Source organism: Musca autumnalis, unplaced genomic scaffold (assembly GCF_047663935.1).
Source record: "Musca autumnalis isolate F117 unplaced genomic scaffold, ASM4766393v1 scaffold_4, whole genome shotgun sequence".
NCBI classification, from domain to species: Eukaryota; Metazoa; Arthropoda; class Insecta; order Diptera; family Muscidae; genus Musca; species Musca autumnalis.
The window spans coordinates 232,208,826-232,222,862 of NW_027411977.1; the positions used below are offsets into that span (position 1 = coordinate 232,208,826).

The 14,037-nt window shown below is 33.2% G+C and overlaps 1 protein-coding gene across 1 annotated transcript; it reads left to right on the plus strand.

The window, feature by feature from the left end:
• Nucleotides 1-587: 587 nt before the first annotated feature.
• Nucleotides 588-2,049, plus strand: LOC141403273 (peritrophin-44). Its single transcript, XM_073985460.1, has 2 exons — nucleotides 588-921; nucleotides 983-2,049. Exons 1-2 carry the CDS (start codon nucleotides 912-914, stop codon nucleotides 2,047-2,049), a joined length of 1,077 nt encoding a protein of 358 aa, XP_073841561.1. The 5' UTR covers nucleotides 588-911.
• Nucleotides 2,050-14,037: the final 11,988 nt, after the last annotated feature.

The following is a 14,037-nucleotide window of genomic DNA, read 5'->3' on the forward strand; positions in this document are numbered from 1 at the left end:
CATTTGTGGCCCTTGGGTGTTTAAAAAATGTTTTAAAATCCCCATTTATTGGCATTGGGGTGCTTGAAAAAAAATATTTAATAATACCCCATTTGTGTGGCTTGGGGTACTTTGAAAAAAATTACCATGTCTGGGTTTTGGCGTGCTTGAAAAAGTTATTTCTGAAATCTCCATTTATTGGCCATGGGTGCTTCATAAAATTTGTTTAAAAATTCGACATTCATCTGCCCTGAGGATCTTGAAAAAAAATTTAACAATTATCCATTTATAGGCCTTGGCGTGCTTTAAAAACTTACTTAAAATTCCCCATTTATTAGCCTAGAGGTGCCAGCACTATTTTTTAAATTCCCCATTTGAAAAATATTTTTAAAAATTTCTTATTTATCTGTAATTCTTCTTTAACATCTCCTTCCATGGAAGCCTATCGAAAACGATAAAAAAATGTTGTGTATCTCACAACTGTTCCGCTACCTAAGTACATATCTCTGATAAAATATCAAATCAATATTTCGGTAAATGACATTTTTGTCAATTTAAAAAAAAAACATACAAGCAAAGAGAATCTGAACAGAATACCAAACATTTGTATGTCGCAAGATCTACAAAATCGATCGCTTCGATATGTCATGAAAAAACATGATTTGAACATGTCAAGCGGTGAATGAAATTCCCCTCCCCAAAAAAAAGAAGTTATCTTTGAAATGAAGCAAGGTCCATGATAAGGGAATCTTGGAAATTATGATGATTGGTAGTGGAGATGAGGCATCCATCCATCAACATTTTTGCATATTTATAGGGAGAGTGGCAGACAGCAGAAGCATCAGTCTGCAATCATCAATAGCACAGACAGTAACAGATTTTCCTAGAACACAAACATATAACTCCGATTCCAGAAAAAAACTAACGGAATAATGCAAAAAGGTAAGAAAAGTTTTGAACTTCTTTGAAACTTTGGGATAAAAAATACTAATTTACCTTTCAGCCATCACCCTCTGCCTGGTCTCCTTGGCCCTCTTTGGCCTTGGCAATGCCAACGATGTCACGAAGATCCCAACTGCCGAAGAGTTGTGCTCTCTGCTACCCGGTGCCACCATCCTACGTCCCAATACCTGTACCAATTGGATTAGATGCCCAACCACCCCCGATGCCGGTGACATGGAAGAAGGTTCCTGTGTCAATGGTCTCTATTTCAACAAAGATATGGGCCAATGTGTCTACAAGGATGAAATGGTATGTCCCTATGAACACACCCCTGCCCCCGCCAAAGAACAACGTTGCAATGCCCGTAATGAAGGTTCCTTCTTGGCCGATGAAGAGAATTGCAGTGGTTATATCTATTGCAAGAATGGTGCTGAAGTTAAGGCCAATTGTCCAGCCCACATGGTCTTCCATCCCGATAAACTGGAATGTGTCTATGCTTCACAGTATACCTGCCCCGAACCCAAACAAAAAGAGGAGGAATCGAAAGCTAATCCCATTTGCTTGTCTCTGCCCAATGATGTTTACTTTGCCGATCAGGAAGATTGTACCAAATATAGCCACTGCTTGGAGGGTAGACTCACCTCACATGCCTGTGATGAAGAACAAGCCTGGGATCATTTGAAGGGTTTGTGTGTACCCGTCGCTGATGTGGTTTGTTTGCCCACAGCCAAGAAACCTGAACCTGAAAATCGTGTCTGTGCTAACGGTGATGCCGTAATTGTTGGACCCGTATCCGATGGTGTCTCCTGCAGTGGTTATTACTTCTGTAAGAAGACCACAGATGGTAGCCGTGACCGCAAACCAGACCACTACTCCTGTACCAATGGCCAGTTCTTCGACAACAACACCTTGTCGTGCCGCGATCGTTTGAATGTCAAGTGTGCCTTTGATCGTTGTGAAGGTACCGACAACAAATACGTCAATGTGGCCGGTAACTGCCGCGCCTATGCCATGTGTTCGAATGGCAAGACCAATGATAAGGGTGCCTGTCCCGATGACTACTTCTTTGATGAACGTACTCAGGGTTGTACACGCCGTATGATCAGCTATGCTGCTTGTTCCGCTTAGGGAAAAAAGTAATAATATGTGTTTGTGTGTATGATTGCAAACAAAATAAATATAAGTTTTTAATAATAAAAACTATTGCATTTCAAAATTTTAAGAAATAGTGTTTTGTTTGTTGCCTCAGGAAATTAAAAAATAATCTTGAAAATTAAAAAAAAAATAATCTTTAAAAAATCCACGACCTCTAGAAAATTAAAAAAATAATCTTTAAAAAATCCACGCCTATTGTGGACTTTGAGTTGGCCTCTAGAAAATTAAAAAAATAATCTTTAAAAAATCCACGCCTATTGTGGCCTTTGAGTTGGCCTCTAGAAAATTAAAAAAATAATCTTTTTAAAAATCCACGCCTATTGTGGCCTTTGAGTTGGCCTCTAGAAAATTAAAAAAATAATCTTTTTAAAAATCCACGCCTATTGTGGCCTTTGAGTTGGCCTCTAGAAAATTAAAAAAATAATCTTTAAAAAATCCACGCCTATTGTGGCCTTTGAGTTGGCCTCTAGAAAATTTAAAAAATAATCTTTAAAAAAATCACGCCTATTGTGGCCTTTGGGACGACCTCTAGAAAATTAAAAAAAAATCTTTAAAAAATCCACGCCTATTGTGACCTTTGAGTTGGCCTCTAGAAAATTAAAAAATAATGTTTAAAAAATCCACGCCTATTGTGGCCTTTGAGTTGGCCCCTAGAAAATTAAAAAAATAATTTTTAAAAAGTCCACGCCTATTGTGGCCTTTGAGTTGGCCTCTAGAAAATTAAAAAAATAATCTTTAAAAAATCCACGCCTATTGTGGCCTTTGAGTTGGCCTCTAGAAAATTAAAAAAATAATCTTTAAAAAATCCACGCCTATTGTGGCCTTTGAGTTGGCCTCTACAAAATTAAAAAAATAATCTTTAAAACAACCCACGCCTATTGTGGCAATTGAGTTGGCCTCTAGAAAATTAAAAAAATAATTTTTAAAAATCCACGCCTATTGTGGCCTTTGAGTTGGCCTCTAGAAAATTAAAAAAATAATCTTTAAAAAATCCACGCCTATTGTGGCCTTTGAGTTGGCCTCTACAAAATTAAAAAAATAATCTTTAAAAAATCCACGCCTATTGTGGCCTTTGAGTTGGCCTCTAGAAAATTAAAAAAATAATCTTTAAAAAATCCACGCCTATTGTGGCCTTTGAGTTGGCCTCTACAAAATTAAAAAAATAATCTTTAAAAAATCCACGCCTATTGTGGCCTTTGAGTTGGCCTCTACAAAATTAAAAAAATAATCTTTAAAAAATCCACGCCTATTGTGGCCTTTGAGTTGGCCTCTAGAAAATTAAAAAAATAATCTTTAAAAAATCCACGCCTATTGTGGCCTTTGAGTTGGCCTCTACAAAATTAAAAAAATAATCTTTAAAAAATCCACGCCTATTGTGGCCTTTGAGTTGGCCTCTACAAAATTAAAAAAATAATCTTTAAAAAATCCACGCCTATTGTGGCCTTTGAGTTGGCCTCTAGAAAATTAAAAAAATAATCTTTAAAAAATCCACGCCTATTGTGGCCTTTGAGTTGGCCTCTACAAAATTAAAAAAATAATCTTTAAAACAACCCACGCCTATTGTGGCAATTGAGTTGGCCTCTAGAAAATTAAAAAAATAATTTTTAAAAATCCACGCCTATTGTGGCCTTTGAGTTGGCCTCTAGAAAATTAAAAAAATAATCTTTAAAAAATCCACGCCTATTGTGGCCTTTGAGTTGGCCTCTACAAAATTAAAAAAATAATTTTTAAAAATCCACGCCTATTGTGGCCTTTGAGTTGGCCTCTAGAAAATTAAAAAAATAATCTTTAAAAAATCCACGCCTATTGTGGCCTTTGAGTTGGCCTCTACAAAATTAAAAAAATAATCTTTAAAAAATCCACGCCTATTGTGGCCTTTGAGTTGGCCTCTAGAAAATTAAAAAAATAATCTTTAAAAAATCCACGCCTATTGTGGCCTTTGAGTTGGCCTCTACAAAATTAAAAAAATAATCTTTAAAAAATCCACGCCTATTGTGGCCTTTGAGTTGGCCTCTACAAAATTAAAAAAATAATCTTTAAAAAATCCACGCCTATTGTGGCCTTTGAGTTGGCCTCTAGAAAATTAAAAAAATAATCTTTAAAAAATCCACGCCTATTGTGGCCTTTGAGTTGGCCTCTACAAAATTAAAAAAATAATCTTTAAAAAATCCACGCCTATTGTGGCCTTTGAGTTGGCCTCTACAAAATTAAAAAAATAATCTTTAAAAAATCCACGCCTATTGTGGCCTTTGAGTTGGCCTCTACAAAATTAAAAAAATAATCTTTAAAAAATCCACGCCTATTGTGGCCTTTGAGTTGGCCTCTAGAAAATTAAAAAAATAATCTTTAAAAAATCCACGCCTATTGTGGCCTTTGAGTTGGCCTCTACAAAATTAAAAAAATAATCTTTAAAAAATCCACGCCTATTGTGGCCTTTGAGTTGGCCTCTAGAAAATTAAAAAAATAATTTTTAAAAATCCACGCCTATTGTGGCCTTTGAGTTGGCCTCTAGAAAATTAAAAAAATAATCTTTAAAAAATCCACGCCTATTGTGGCCTTTGAGTTGGCCTCTAGAAAATTAAAAAAATAATCTTTAAAAAATCCACGCCTATTGTGGCCTTTGAGTTGGCCTCTAGAAAATTAAAAAAATAATCTTTTAAAAATCCACGCCTATTGTGACCTTTGAGTTGGCCTCTAGAAAATTAATAAAATAATCTTTAAAAAATCCACGCCTATTGTGACCTTTGAGTTGGCTTCTAGAAAATTAAAAAAATAATCTTTAAAAAATCCACGCCTATTGTGGCCTTTGAGTTGGCCTCTAGAAAATTAAAAAAATAATCTTTAAAAAATCCACGCCTATTGTGGCCTTTGAGTTGGCCTCTAGAAAATTAAAAAAAAAATCTTTAAAAAATCAACGCCTATTGTGGCCTTTGAGCTGGCCTCTAGAAAATTAAAAAAAAATCTTTAAAAAATCCACGCCTATTGTGACCTTTGAGTTGGCCTCTAGAAAATTAAAAAAATAATGTTTAAAAAATCCACGCCTATTGTGGCCTTTGAGTTGGCCCCTAGAAAATTAAAAAAATAATTTTTAAAAAGTCCACGCCTATTGTGGCCTTTGAGTTGGCCTCTAGAAAATTAAAAAAATAATCTTTAAAAAATCCACGCCTATTGTGGCCTTTGAGTTGGCCTCTAGAAAATTAAAAAAAAAAATCTTTAAAAAATCAACGCCTATTGTGGCCTTTGAGCTGGCCGCTAGAAAATTAAAAAAAAAAAATCTTTAAAAAATCCACGCCTATTGTGACCTTTGAGTTGGCCTCTAGAAAATTAAAAAAATAATCTTTAAAAAATCCACGCCTATTGTGGCCTTTGAGTTGGCCTCTAGAAAATTAAAAAAATAATCTTTAAAAAATCCACGCCTATTGTGGCCTTTGAGTTGGCCTCTAGAAAATTAAAAAAATAATCTTTTTAAAAATCCACGCCTATTGTGGCAATTGAGTTGGCCTCTAGAAAATTAAAAAAATAATCTTTAAAAAATCCACGCCTATTGTGGCCTTTGAGTTGGCCTCTAGAAAATTAAAAAAATAATCTTTAAAAAAACCCACGCCTATTGTGGCCTTTGAGTTGGCCTCTAGAAAACTAAAAAAATTATTTTTAAAAATCCACGCCTATTGTGGCCTTTGAGTTGGCCTCTAGAAAATTAAAAAAATAATCTTTAAAAAATCCACGCCTATTGTGGCCTTTGAGTTGGCCTCTAGAAAATTAAAAAAATAATCTTTAAAAAATCCACGCCTATTGTGGCCTTTGAGTTGGCCTCTAGAAAATTAAAAAAATAATCTTTTAAAAATCCACGCCTATTGTGACCTTTGAGTTGGCCTCTAGAAAATTAATAAAATAATCTTTAAAAAATCCACGCCTATTGTGACCTTTGAGTTGGCTTCTAGAAAATTAAAAAAATAATCTTTAAAAAATCCACGCCTATTGTGGCCTTTGAGTTGGCCTCTAGAAAATTAAAAAAATAATCTTTAAAAAATCCACGCCTATTGTGGCCTTTGAGTTGGCCTCTAGAAAATTAAAAAAAAAAATCTTTAAAAAATCAACGCCTATTGTGGCCTTTGAGCTGGCCTCTAGAAAATTAAAAAAAAATCTTTAAAAAATCCACGCCTATTGTGACCTTTGAGTTGGCCTCTAGAAAATTAAAAAAATAATGTTTAAAAAATCCACGCCTATTGTGGCCTTTGAGTTGGCCCCTAGAAAATTAAAAAAATAATTTTTAAAAAGTCCACGCCTATTGTGGCCTTTGAGTTGGCCTCTAGAAAATTAAAAAAATAATCTTTAAAAAATCCACGCCTATTGTGGCCTTTGAGTTGGCCTCTAGAAAATTAAAAAAAAAAATCTTTAAAAAATCAACGCCTATTGTGGCCTTTGAGCTGGCCTCTAGAAAATTAAAAAAAAAAAAATCTTTAAAAAATCCACGCCTATTGTGACCTTTGAGTTGGCCTCTAGAAAATTAAAAAAATAATCTTTAAAAAATCCACGCCTATTGTGGCCTTTGAGTTGGCCTCTAGAAAATTAAAAAAATAATCTTTAAAAAATCCACGCCTATTGTGGCCTTTGAGTTGGCCTCTAGAAAATTAAAAAAATAATCTTTTTAAAAATCCACGCCTATTGTGGCAATTGAGTTGGCCTCTAGAAAATTAAAAAAATAATCTTTAAAAAATCCACGCCTATTGTGGCCTTTGAGTTGGCCTCTAGAAAATTAAAAAAATAATCTTTAAAAAATCCACGCCTATTGTGGCCTTTGAGTTGGCCTCTAGAAAATTAAAAAAAAAAAATCTTTAAAAAATCAACGCCTATTGTGGCCTTTGAGCTGGCCTCTAGAAAATTAAAAAAAAAAATCTTTAAAAAATCCACTCCTATTGTGACCTTTGAGTTGGCCTCTAGAAAATTAAAAAAATAATGTTTAAAAAATCCACGCCTATTGTGGCCTTTGAGTTGGCCCCTAGAAAATTAAAAAAATAATTTTTAAAAAGTCCACGCCTATTGTGGCCTTTGAGTTGGCCTCTAGAAAATTAAAAAAATAATCTTTAAAAAATCCAAGCCTATTGTGGCCTTTGAGTTGGCCCCTAGAAAATTAAAAAAATAATTTTTAAAAATCCACGCCTATTGTGGCCTTTGAGTTGGCCTCTAGAAAATTAAAAAAATAATCTTTAAAAAATCCACGCCTATTGTGGCCTTTGAGTTGGCCTCTACAAAATTAAAAAAATAATCTTTAAAAAAACCCACGCCTATTGTGGCAATTGAGTTGGCCTCTAGAAAATTAAAAAAATAATCTTTAAAAAATCCACGCCTATTGTGGCCTTTGAGTTGGCCTCTACAAAATTAAAAAAATAATCTTTAAAAAAACCCACGCCTATTGTGGCCTTTGAGTTGGCCTCTAGAAAATTAAAAAAATAATCTTTAAAAAATCCACGCCTATTGTGGCCTTTGAGTTGGCCTCTACAAAATTAAAAAAAATAATCTTTAAAACAACCCACGCCTATTGTGGCCTTTGAGTTGGCCTCTAGAAAATTAAAAAAATAATCTTTAAAAAATCCACGCCTATTGTGGCCTTTGAGTTGGCCTCTAGAAAATTAAAAAAATAATCTTTAAAAAATCCACGCCTATTGTGGCCTTTGAGTTGGCCTTTAGAAAATTAAAAAAATAATCTTTAAAAAATCCACGCCTATTGTGGCCTTTGAGTTGGCCTCTAGAAAATTAAAAAAATAATCTTTAAAAAATCCACGCCTATTGTGGCCTTTGAGTTGGCCTCTAGAAAATTAAAAAAATAATCTTTAAAAAATCCACGCCTATTGTGGCCTTTGAGTTGGCCTTTAGAAAATTAAAAAAATAATCTTTAAAAAATCCACGCCTATTGTGGCCTTTGAGTTGGCCTCTAGAAAATTAAAAAAATAATCTTTAAAAAATCCACGCCTATTGTGGCCTTTGAGTTGGCCTCTAGAAAATTAAAAAAATAATCTTTAAAAAATCCACGCCTATTGTGGCCTTTGAGTTGGCCTCTAGAAAATTAAAAAAATAATGTTTAAAAAATCCACGCCTATTGTGGCCTTTGAGTTGGCCTCTAGAAAATTAAAAAAATAATGTTTAAAAAATCCACGCCTATTGTGGCCTTTGAGTTGGCCTCTAGAAAATTAAAAAAATAATCTTTAAAAAATCCACGCCTATTGTGGCCTTTGAGTTGGCCTCTAGAAAATTAAAAAAATAATGTTTAAAAAATCCACGCCTATTGTGGCCTTTGAGTTGGCCTCTAGAAAATTAAAAAAATAATGTTTAAAAAATCCACGCCTATTGTGGCCTTTGAGTTGGCCTCTAGAAAATTAAAAAAATAATCTTTAAAAAATCCACGCCTATTGTGGCCTTTGAGTTGGCCTCTAGAAAATTAAAAAAATAATCTTTAAAAAATCCACGCCTATTGTGGCCTTTGAGTTGGCCTCTAGAAAATTAAAAAAATAATCTTTAAAAAATCCACGCCTATTGTGGCCTTTGAGTTGGCCTCTACAAAATTAAAAAAAAAAATCTTTAAAACAACCCACGCCTATTGTGGCAATTGAGTTGGCCTCTAGAAAATTAAAAAAATAATTTTTAAAAAATCCACGCCTATTGTGGCCTTTGAGTTGGCCTCTAGAAAATTAAAAAAATAATCTTTAAAAAATCCACGCCTATTGTGGCCTTTGAGTTGGCCTCTAGAAAATTAAAAAAATAATCTTTAAAAAATCCACGCCTATTGTGGCCTTTGAGTTGGCCTCTAGAAAATGAAAAAAATAATCTTTAAAAAATCCACGCCTATTGTGGCCTTTGAGTTGGCCTCTAGAAAATTAAAAAAATAATCTTTAAAAAATCCACGCCTATTGTGGCCTTTGAGTTGGCCTCTAGAAAATTAAAAAAATAATCTTTAAAAAATCCACGCCTATTGTGGCCTTTGAGTTGGCCTCTAGAAAATTAAAAAAATAATCTTTAAAAAATCCACGCCTATTGTGGCCTTTGAGTTGGCCTCTGGAAAATTAAAAAAATAATCTTTAAAAAATCCACGCCTATTGTGGCCTTTGAGTTGGCCTCTAGAAAATTAAAAAAATAATCTTTAAAAAATCCACGCCTATTGTGGCCTTTGAGTTGGCCTCTAGAAAATTAAAAAAATAATCTTTAAAAAATCCACGCCTATTGTGGCCTTTGAGTTGGCCTCTAGAAAATTAAAAAAATAATCTTTAAAAAATCCACGCCTATTGTGGCCTTTGAGTTGGCCTCTATAAAATTAAAAAAATAATGTTTAAAAAATCCACGCCTATTGTGGCCTTTGAGTTGGCCTCTAGAAAATTAAAAAAATAATCTTTAAAAAATCCACGCCTATTGTGGCCTTTGAGTTGGCCTCTATAAAATTAAAAAAATAATGTTTAAAAAATCCACGCCTATTGTGGCCTTTGAGTTGGCCTCTAGAAAATTAAAAAAATAATCTTTAAAAAATCCACGCCTATTGTGGCCTTTGAGTTGGCCTCTAGAAAATTAAAAAAATAATGTTTAAAAAATCCACGCCTATTGTGGCAATTGAGTTGGCCTCTAGAAAATTAAAAAAATAATCTTTAAAAAATCCACGCCTATTGTGGCCTTTGAGTTGGCCTCTACAAAATTAAAAAAATAATCTTTAAAAAAACCCACGCCTATTGTGGCCTTTGAGTTGGCCTCTAGAAAATTAAAAAAATAATCTTTAAAAAATCCACGCCTATTGTGGCCTTTGAGTTGGCCTCTACAAAATTAAAAAAAATAATCTTTAAAACAACCCACGCCTATTGTGGCAATTGAGTTGGCCTCTAGAAAATTAAAAAAATAATCTTTAAAAAATCCACGCCTATTGTGGCCTTTGAGTTGGCCTCTAGAAAATTAAAAAAATAATCTTTAAAAAATCCACGCCTATTGTGGCCTTTGAGTTGGCCTCTAGAAAATTAAAAAAATAATCTTTAAAAAATCCACGCCTATTGTGGCCTTTGAGTTGGCCTCTAGAAAATTAAAAAAATAATCTTTAAAAAATCCACGCCTATTGTGGCCTTTGAGTTGGCCTCTAGAAAATTAAAAAAATAATCTTTAAAAAATCCACGCCTATTGTGGCCTTTGAGTTGGCCTCTAGAAAATTAAAAAAATAATCTTTAAAAAATCCACGCCTATTGTGGCCTTTGAGTTGGCCTCTAGAAAATTAAAAAAATAATGTTTAAAAAATCCACGCCTATTGTGGCCTTTGAGTTGGCCTCTAGAAAATTAAAAAAATAATGTTTAAAAAATCCACGCCTATTGTGGCCTTTGAGTTGGCCTCTAGAAAATTAAAAAAATAATCTTTAAAAAATCCACGCCTATTGTGGCCTTTGAGTTGGCCTCTAGAAAATTAAAAAAATAATCTTTAAAAAATCCACGCCTATTGTGGCCTTTGAGTTGGCCTCTACAAAATTAAAAAAAAAAATCTTTAAAACAACCCACGCCTATTGTGGCAATTGAGTTGGCCTCTAGAAAATTAAAAAAATAATTTTTAAAAAATCCACGCCTATTGTGGCCTTTGAGTTGGCCTCTAGAAAATTAAAAAAATAATCTTTAAAAAATCCACGCCTATTGTGGCCTTTGAGTTGGCCTCTAGAAAATTAAAAAAATAATCTTTAAAAAATCCACGCCTATTGTGGCCTTTGAGTTGGCCTCTAGAAAATGAAAAAAATAATCTTTAAAAAATCCACGCCTATTGTGGCCTTTGAGTTGGGCTCTAGAAAATTAAAAAAATAATCTTTAAAAAATCCACGCCTATTGTGGCCTTTGAGTTGGCCTCTAGAAAATTAAAAAAATAATCTTTAAAAAATCCACGCCTATTGTGGCCTTTGAGTTGGCCTCTAGAAAATTAAAAAAATAATCTTTAAAAAATCCACGCCTATTGTGGCCTTTGAGTTGGCCTCTGGAAAATTAAAAAAATAATCTTTAAAAAATCCACGCCTATTGTGGCCTTTGAGTTGGCCTCTAGAAAATTAAAAAAATAATCTTTAAAAAATCCACGCCTATTGTGGCCTTTGAGTTGGCCTCTAGAAAATTAAAAAAATAATCTTTAAAAAATCCACGCCTATTGTGGCCTTTGAGTTGGCCTCTAGAAAATTAAAAAAATAATCTTTAAAAAATCCACGCCTATTGTGGCCTTTGAGTTGGCCTCTATAAAATTAAAAAAATAATGTTTAAAAAATCCACGCCTATTGTGGCCTTTGAGTTGGCCTCTAGAAAATTAAAAAAATAATCTTTAAAAAATCCACGCCTATTGTGGCCTTTGAGTTGGCCTCTATAAAATTAAAAAAATAATGTTTAAAAAATCCACGCCTATTGTGGCCTTTGAGTTGGCCTCTAGAAAATTAAAAAAATAATCTTTAAAAAATCCACGCCTATTGTGGCCTTTGAGTTGGCCTCTAGAAAATTAAAAAAATAATCTTTAAAAAATCCACGCCTATTGTGGCCTTTGAGTTGGCCTCTAGAAAATTAAAAAAATAATCTTTAAAAAATCCACGCCTATTGTGGCCTTTGAGTTGGCCTCTAGAAAATTAAAAAAATAATCTTTAAAAAATCCACGCCTATTGTGGCCTTTGAGTTGGCCTCTAGAATATTAAAAAAATAATCTTTAAAAAATCCACGCCTATTGTGGCCTTTGAGTTGGCCTCTGGAAAATTAAAAAAATAATCTTTAAAAAATCCACGCCTATTGTGGCCTTTGAGTTGGCCTCTAGAAAATTAAAAAAATAATCTTTAAAAAATCCACGCCTATTGTGGCCTTTGAGTTGGCCTCTAGAAAATTAAAAAAATAATGTTTAAAAAATCCACGCCTATTGTGGCCTTTGAGTTGGCCTCTAGAAAATTAAAAAAATAATCTTTAAAAAATCCACGCCTATTGTGGCCTTTGAGTTGGCCTCTAGAAAATTAAAAAAATAATCTTTAAAAAATCCACGCCTATTGTGGCCTTTGAGTTGGCCTCTACAAAATTAAAAAAAAAAATCTTTAAAACAACCCACGCCTATTGTGGCAATTGAGTTGGCCTCTAGAAAATTAAAAAAATAATTTTTAAAAAATCCACGCCTATTGTGGCCTTTGAGTTGGCCTCTAGAAAATTAAAAAAATAATCTTTAAAAAATCCACGCCTATTGTGGCCTTTGAGTTGGCCTCTAGAAAATTAAAAAAATAATCTTTAAAAAATCCACGCCTATTGTGGCCTTTGAGTTGGCCTCTAGAAAATTAAAAAAATAATCTTTAAAAAATCCACGCCTATTGTGGCCTTTGAGTTGGCCTCTAGAAAATTAAAAAAATAATCTTTAAAAAATCCACGCCTATTGTGGCCTTTGAGTTGGCCTCTGGAAAATTAAAAAAATAATCTTTAAAAAATCCACGCCTATTGTGGCCTTTGAGTTGGCCTCTATAAAATTAAAAAAATAATGTTTAAAAAATCCACGCCTATTGTGGCCTTTGAGTTGGCCTCTAGAAAATTAAAAAAATAATCTTTAAAAAATCCACGCCTATTGTGGCCTTTGAGTTGGCCTCTAGAAAATTAAAAAAATAATGTTTAAAAAATCCACGCCTATTGTGGCCTTTGAGTTGGCCTCTAGAAAATTAAAAAAATAATCTTTAAAAAATCCACGCCTATTGTGGCCTTTGAGTTGGCCTCTAGAAAATTAAAAAAATAATCTTTAAAAAATCCTCGCCTATTGTGGCCTTTGAGTTGGCCTCTAGAAAATTAAAAAAATAATCTTTAAAAAATCCACGCCTATTGTGGCCTTTGAGTTGGCCTCTAGAAAATTAAAAAAATAATCTTTAAAAAATCCACGCCTATTGTGGCCTTTGAGTTGGCCTCTAGAAAATTAAAAAAATAATCTTTAAAAAATCCACGCCTATTGTGGCCTTTGAGTTGGCCTCTGGAAAATTAAAAAAATAATCTTTAAAAAATCCACGCCTATTGTGGCCTTTGAGTTGGCCTCTAGAAAATTAAAAAAATAATCTTTAAAAAATCCACGCCTATTGTGGCCTTTGAGTTGGCCTCTAGAAAATTAAAAAAATAATGTTTAAAAAATCCACGCCTATTGTGGCCTTTGAGTTGGCCTCTAGAAAATTAAAAAAATAATCTTTAAAAAATCCACGCCTATTGTGGCCTTTGAGTTGGCCTCTAGAAAATTAAAAAAATAATCTTTAAAAAATCCACGCCTATTGTGGCCTTTGAGTTGGCCTCTACAAAATTAAAAAAAAAAATCTTTAAAACAACCCACGCCTATTGTGGCAATTGAGTTGGCCTCTAGAAAATTAAAAAAATAATTTTTAAAAAATCCACGCCTATTGTGGCCTTTGAGTTGGCCTCTAGAAAATTAAAAAAATAATCTTTAAAAAATCCACGCCTATTGTGGCCTTTGAGACGACCTGTAGAAAATAAAAAAAAATATTCTTTTAAAAATACATATTACATTAATATTTAAAATATTTTCCAAAACAAATCTATTTAATATATGCTAGTCATACGTTTTGCTCAGTTCCCCAAGTTCGCCTCAATTGATTACCTGCGAAGATCAAAATTGTGTGATAATTTCTACGCACATGAATGAATTGAAATGAAAAATTAATAAAAAATAGAAGAATGTATTGCCATACATTTATCATTTGTCATTGATCTATCGCACTTGGGCATGTGAGTGAGTTAATATGAGTTCTATTTCGTGGAAAGCCAAAACAGCAATTTAAAGTGAAGAAGAAAAAGAAGAAGTTATGCCTCAAAAAACCACCGAAACTTCTACTATCAATGCTACTGTTGAAATAATTAATCGACACCACAATAACAGATAATGACGTTCAAAGAAAACTAAAAAAGCAGCAACAATAAGTTCGCCCAAAACTTCTAACTACAAGAAAAACAATGAATAGATAG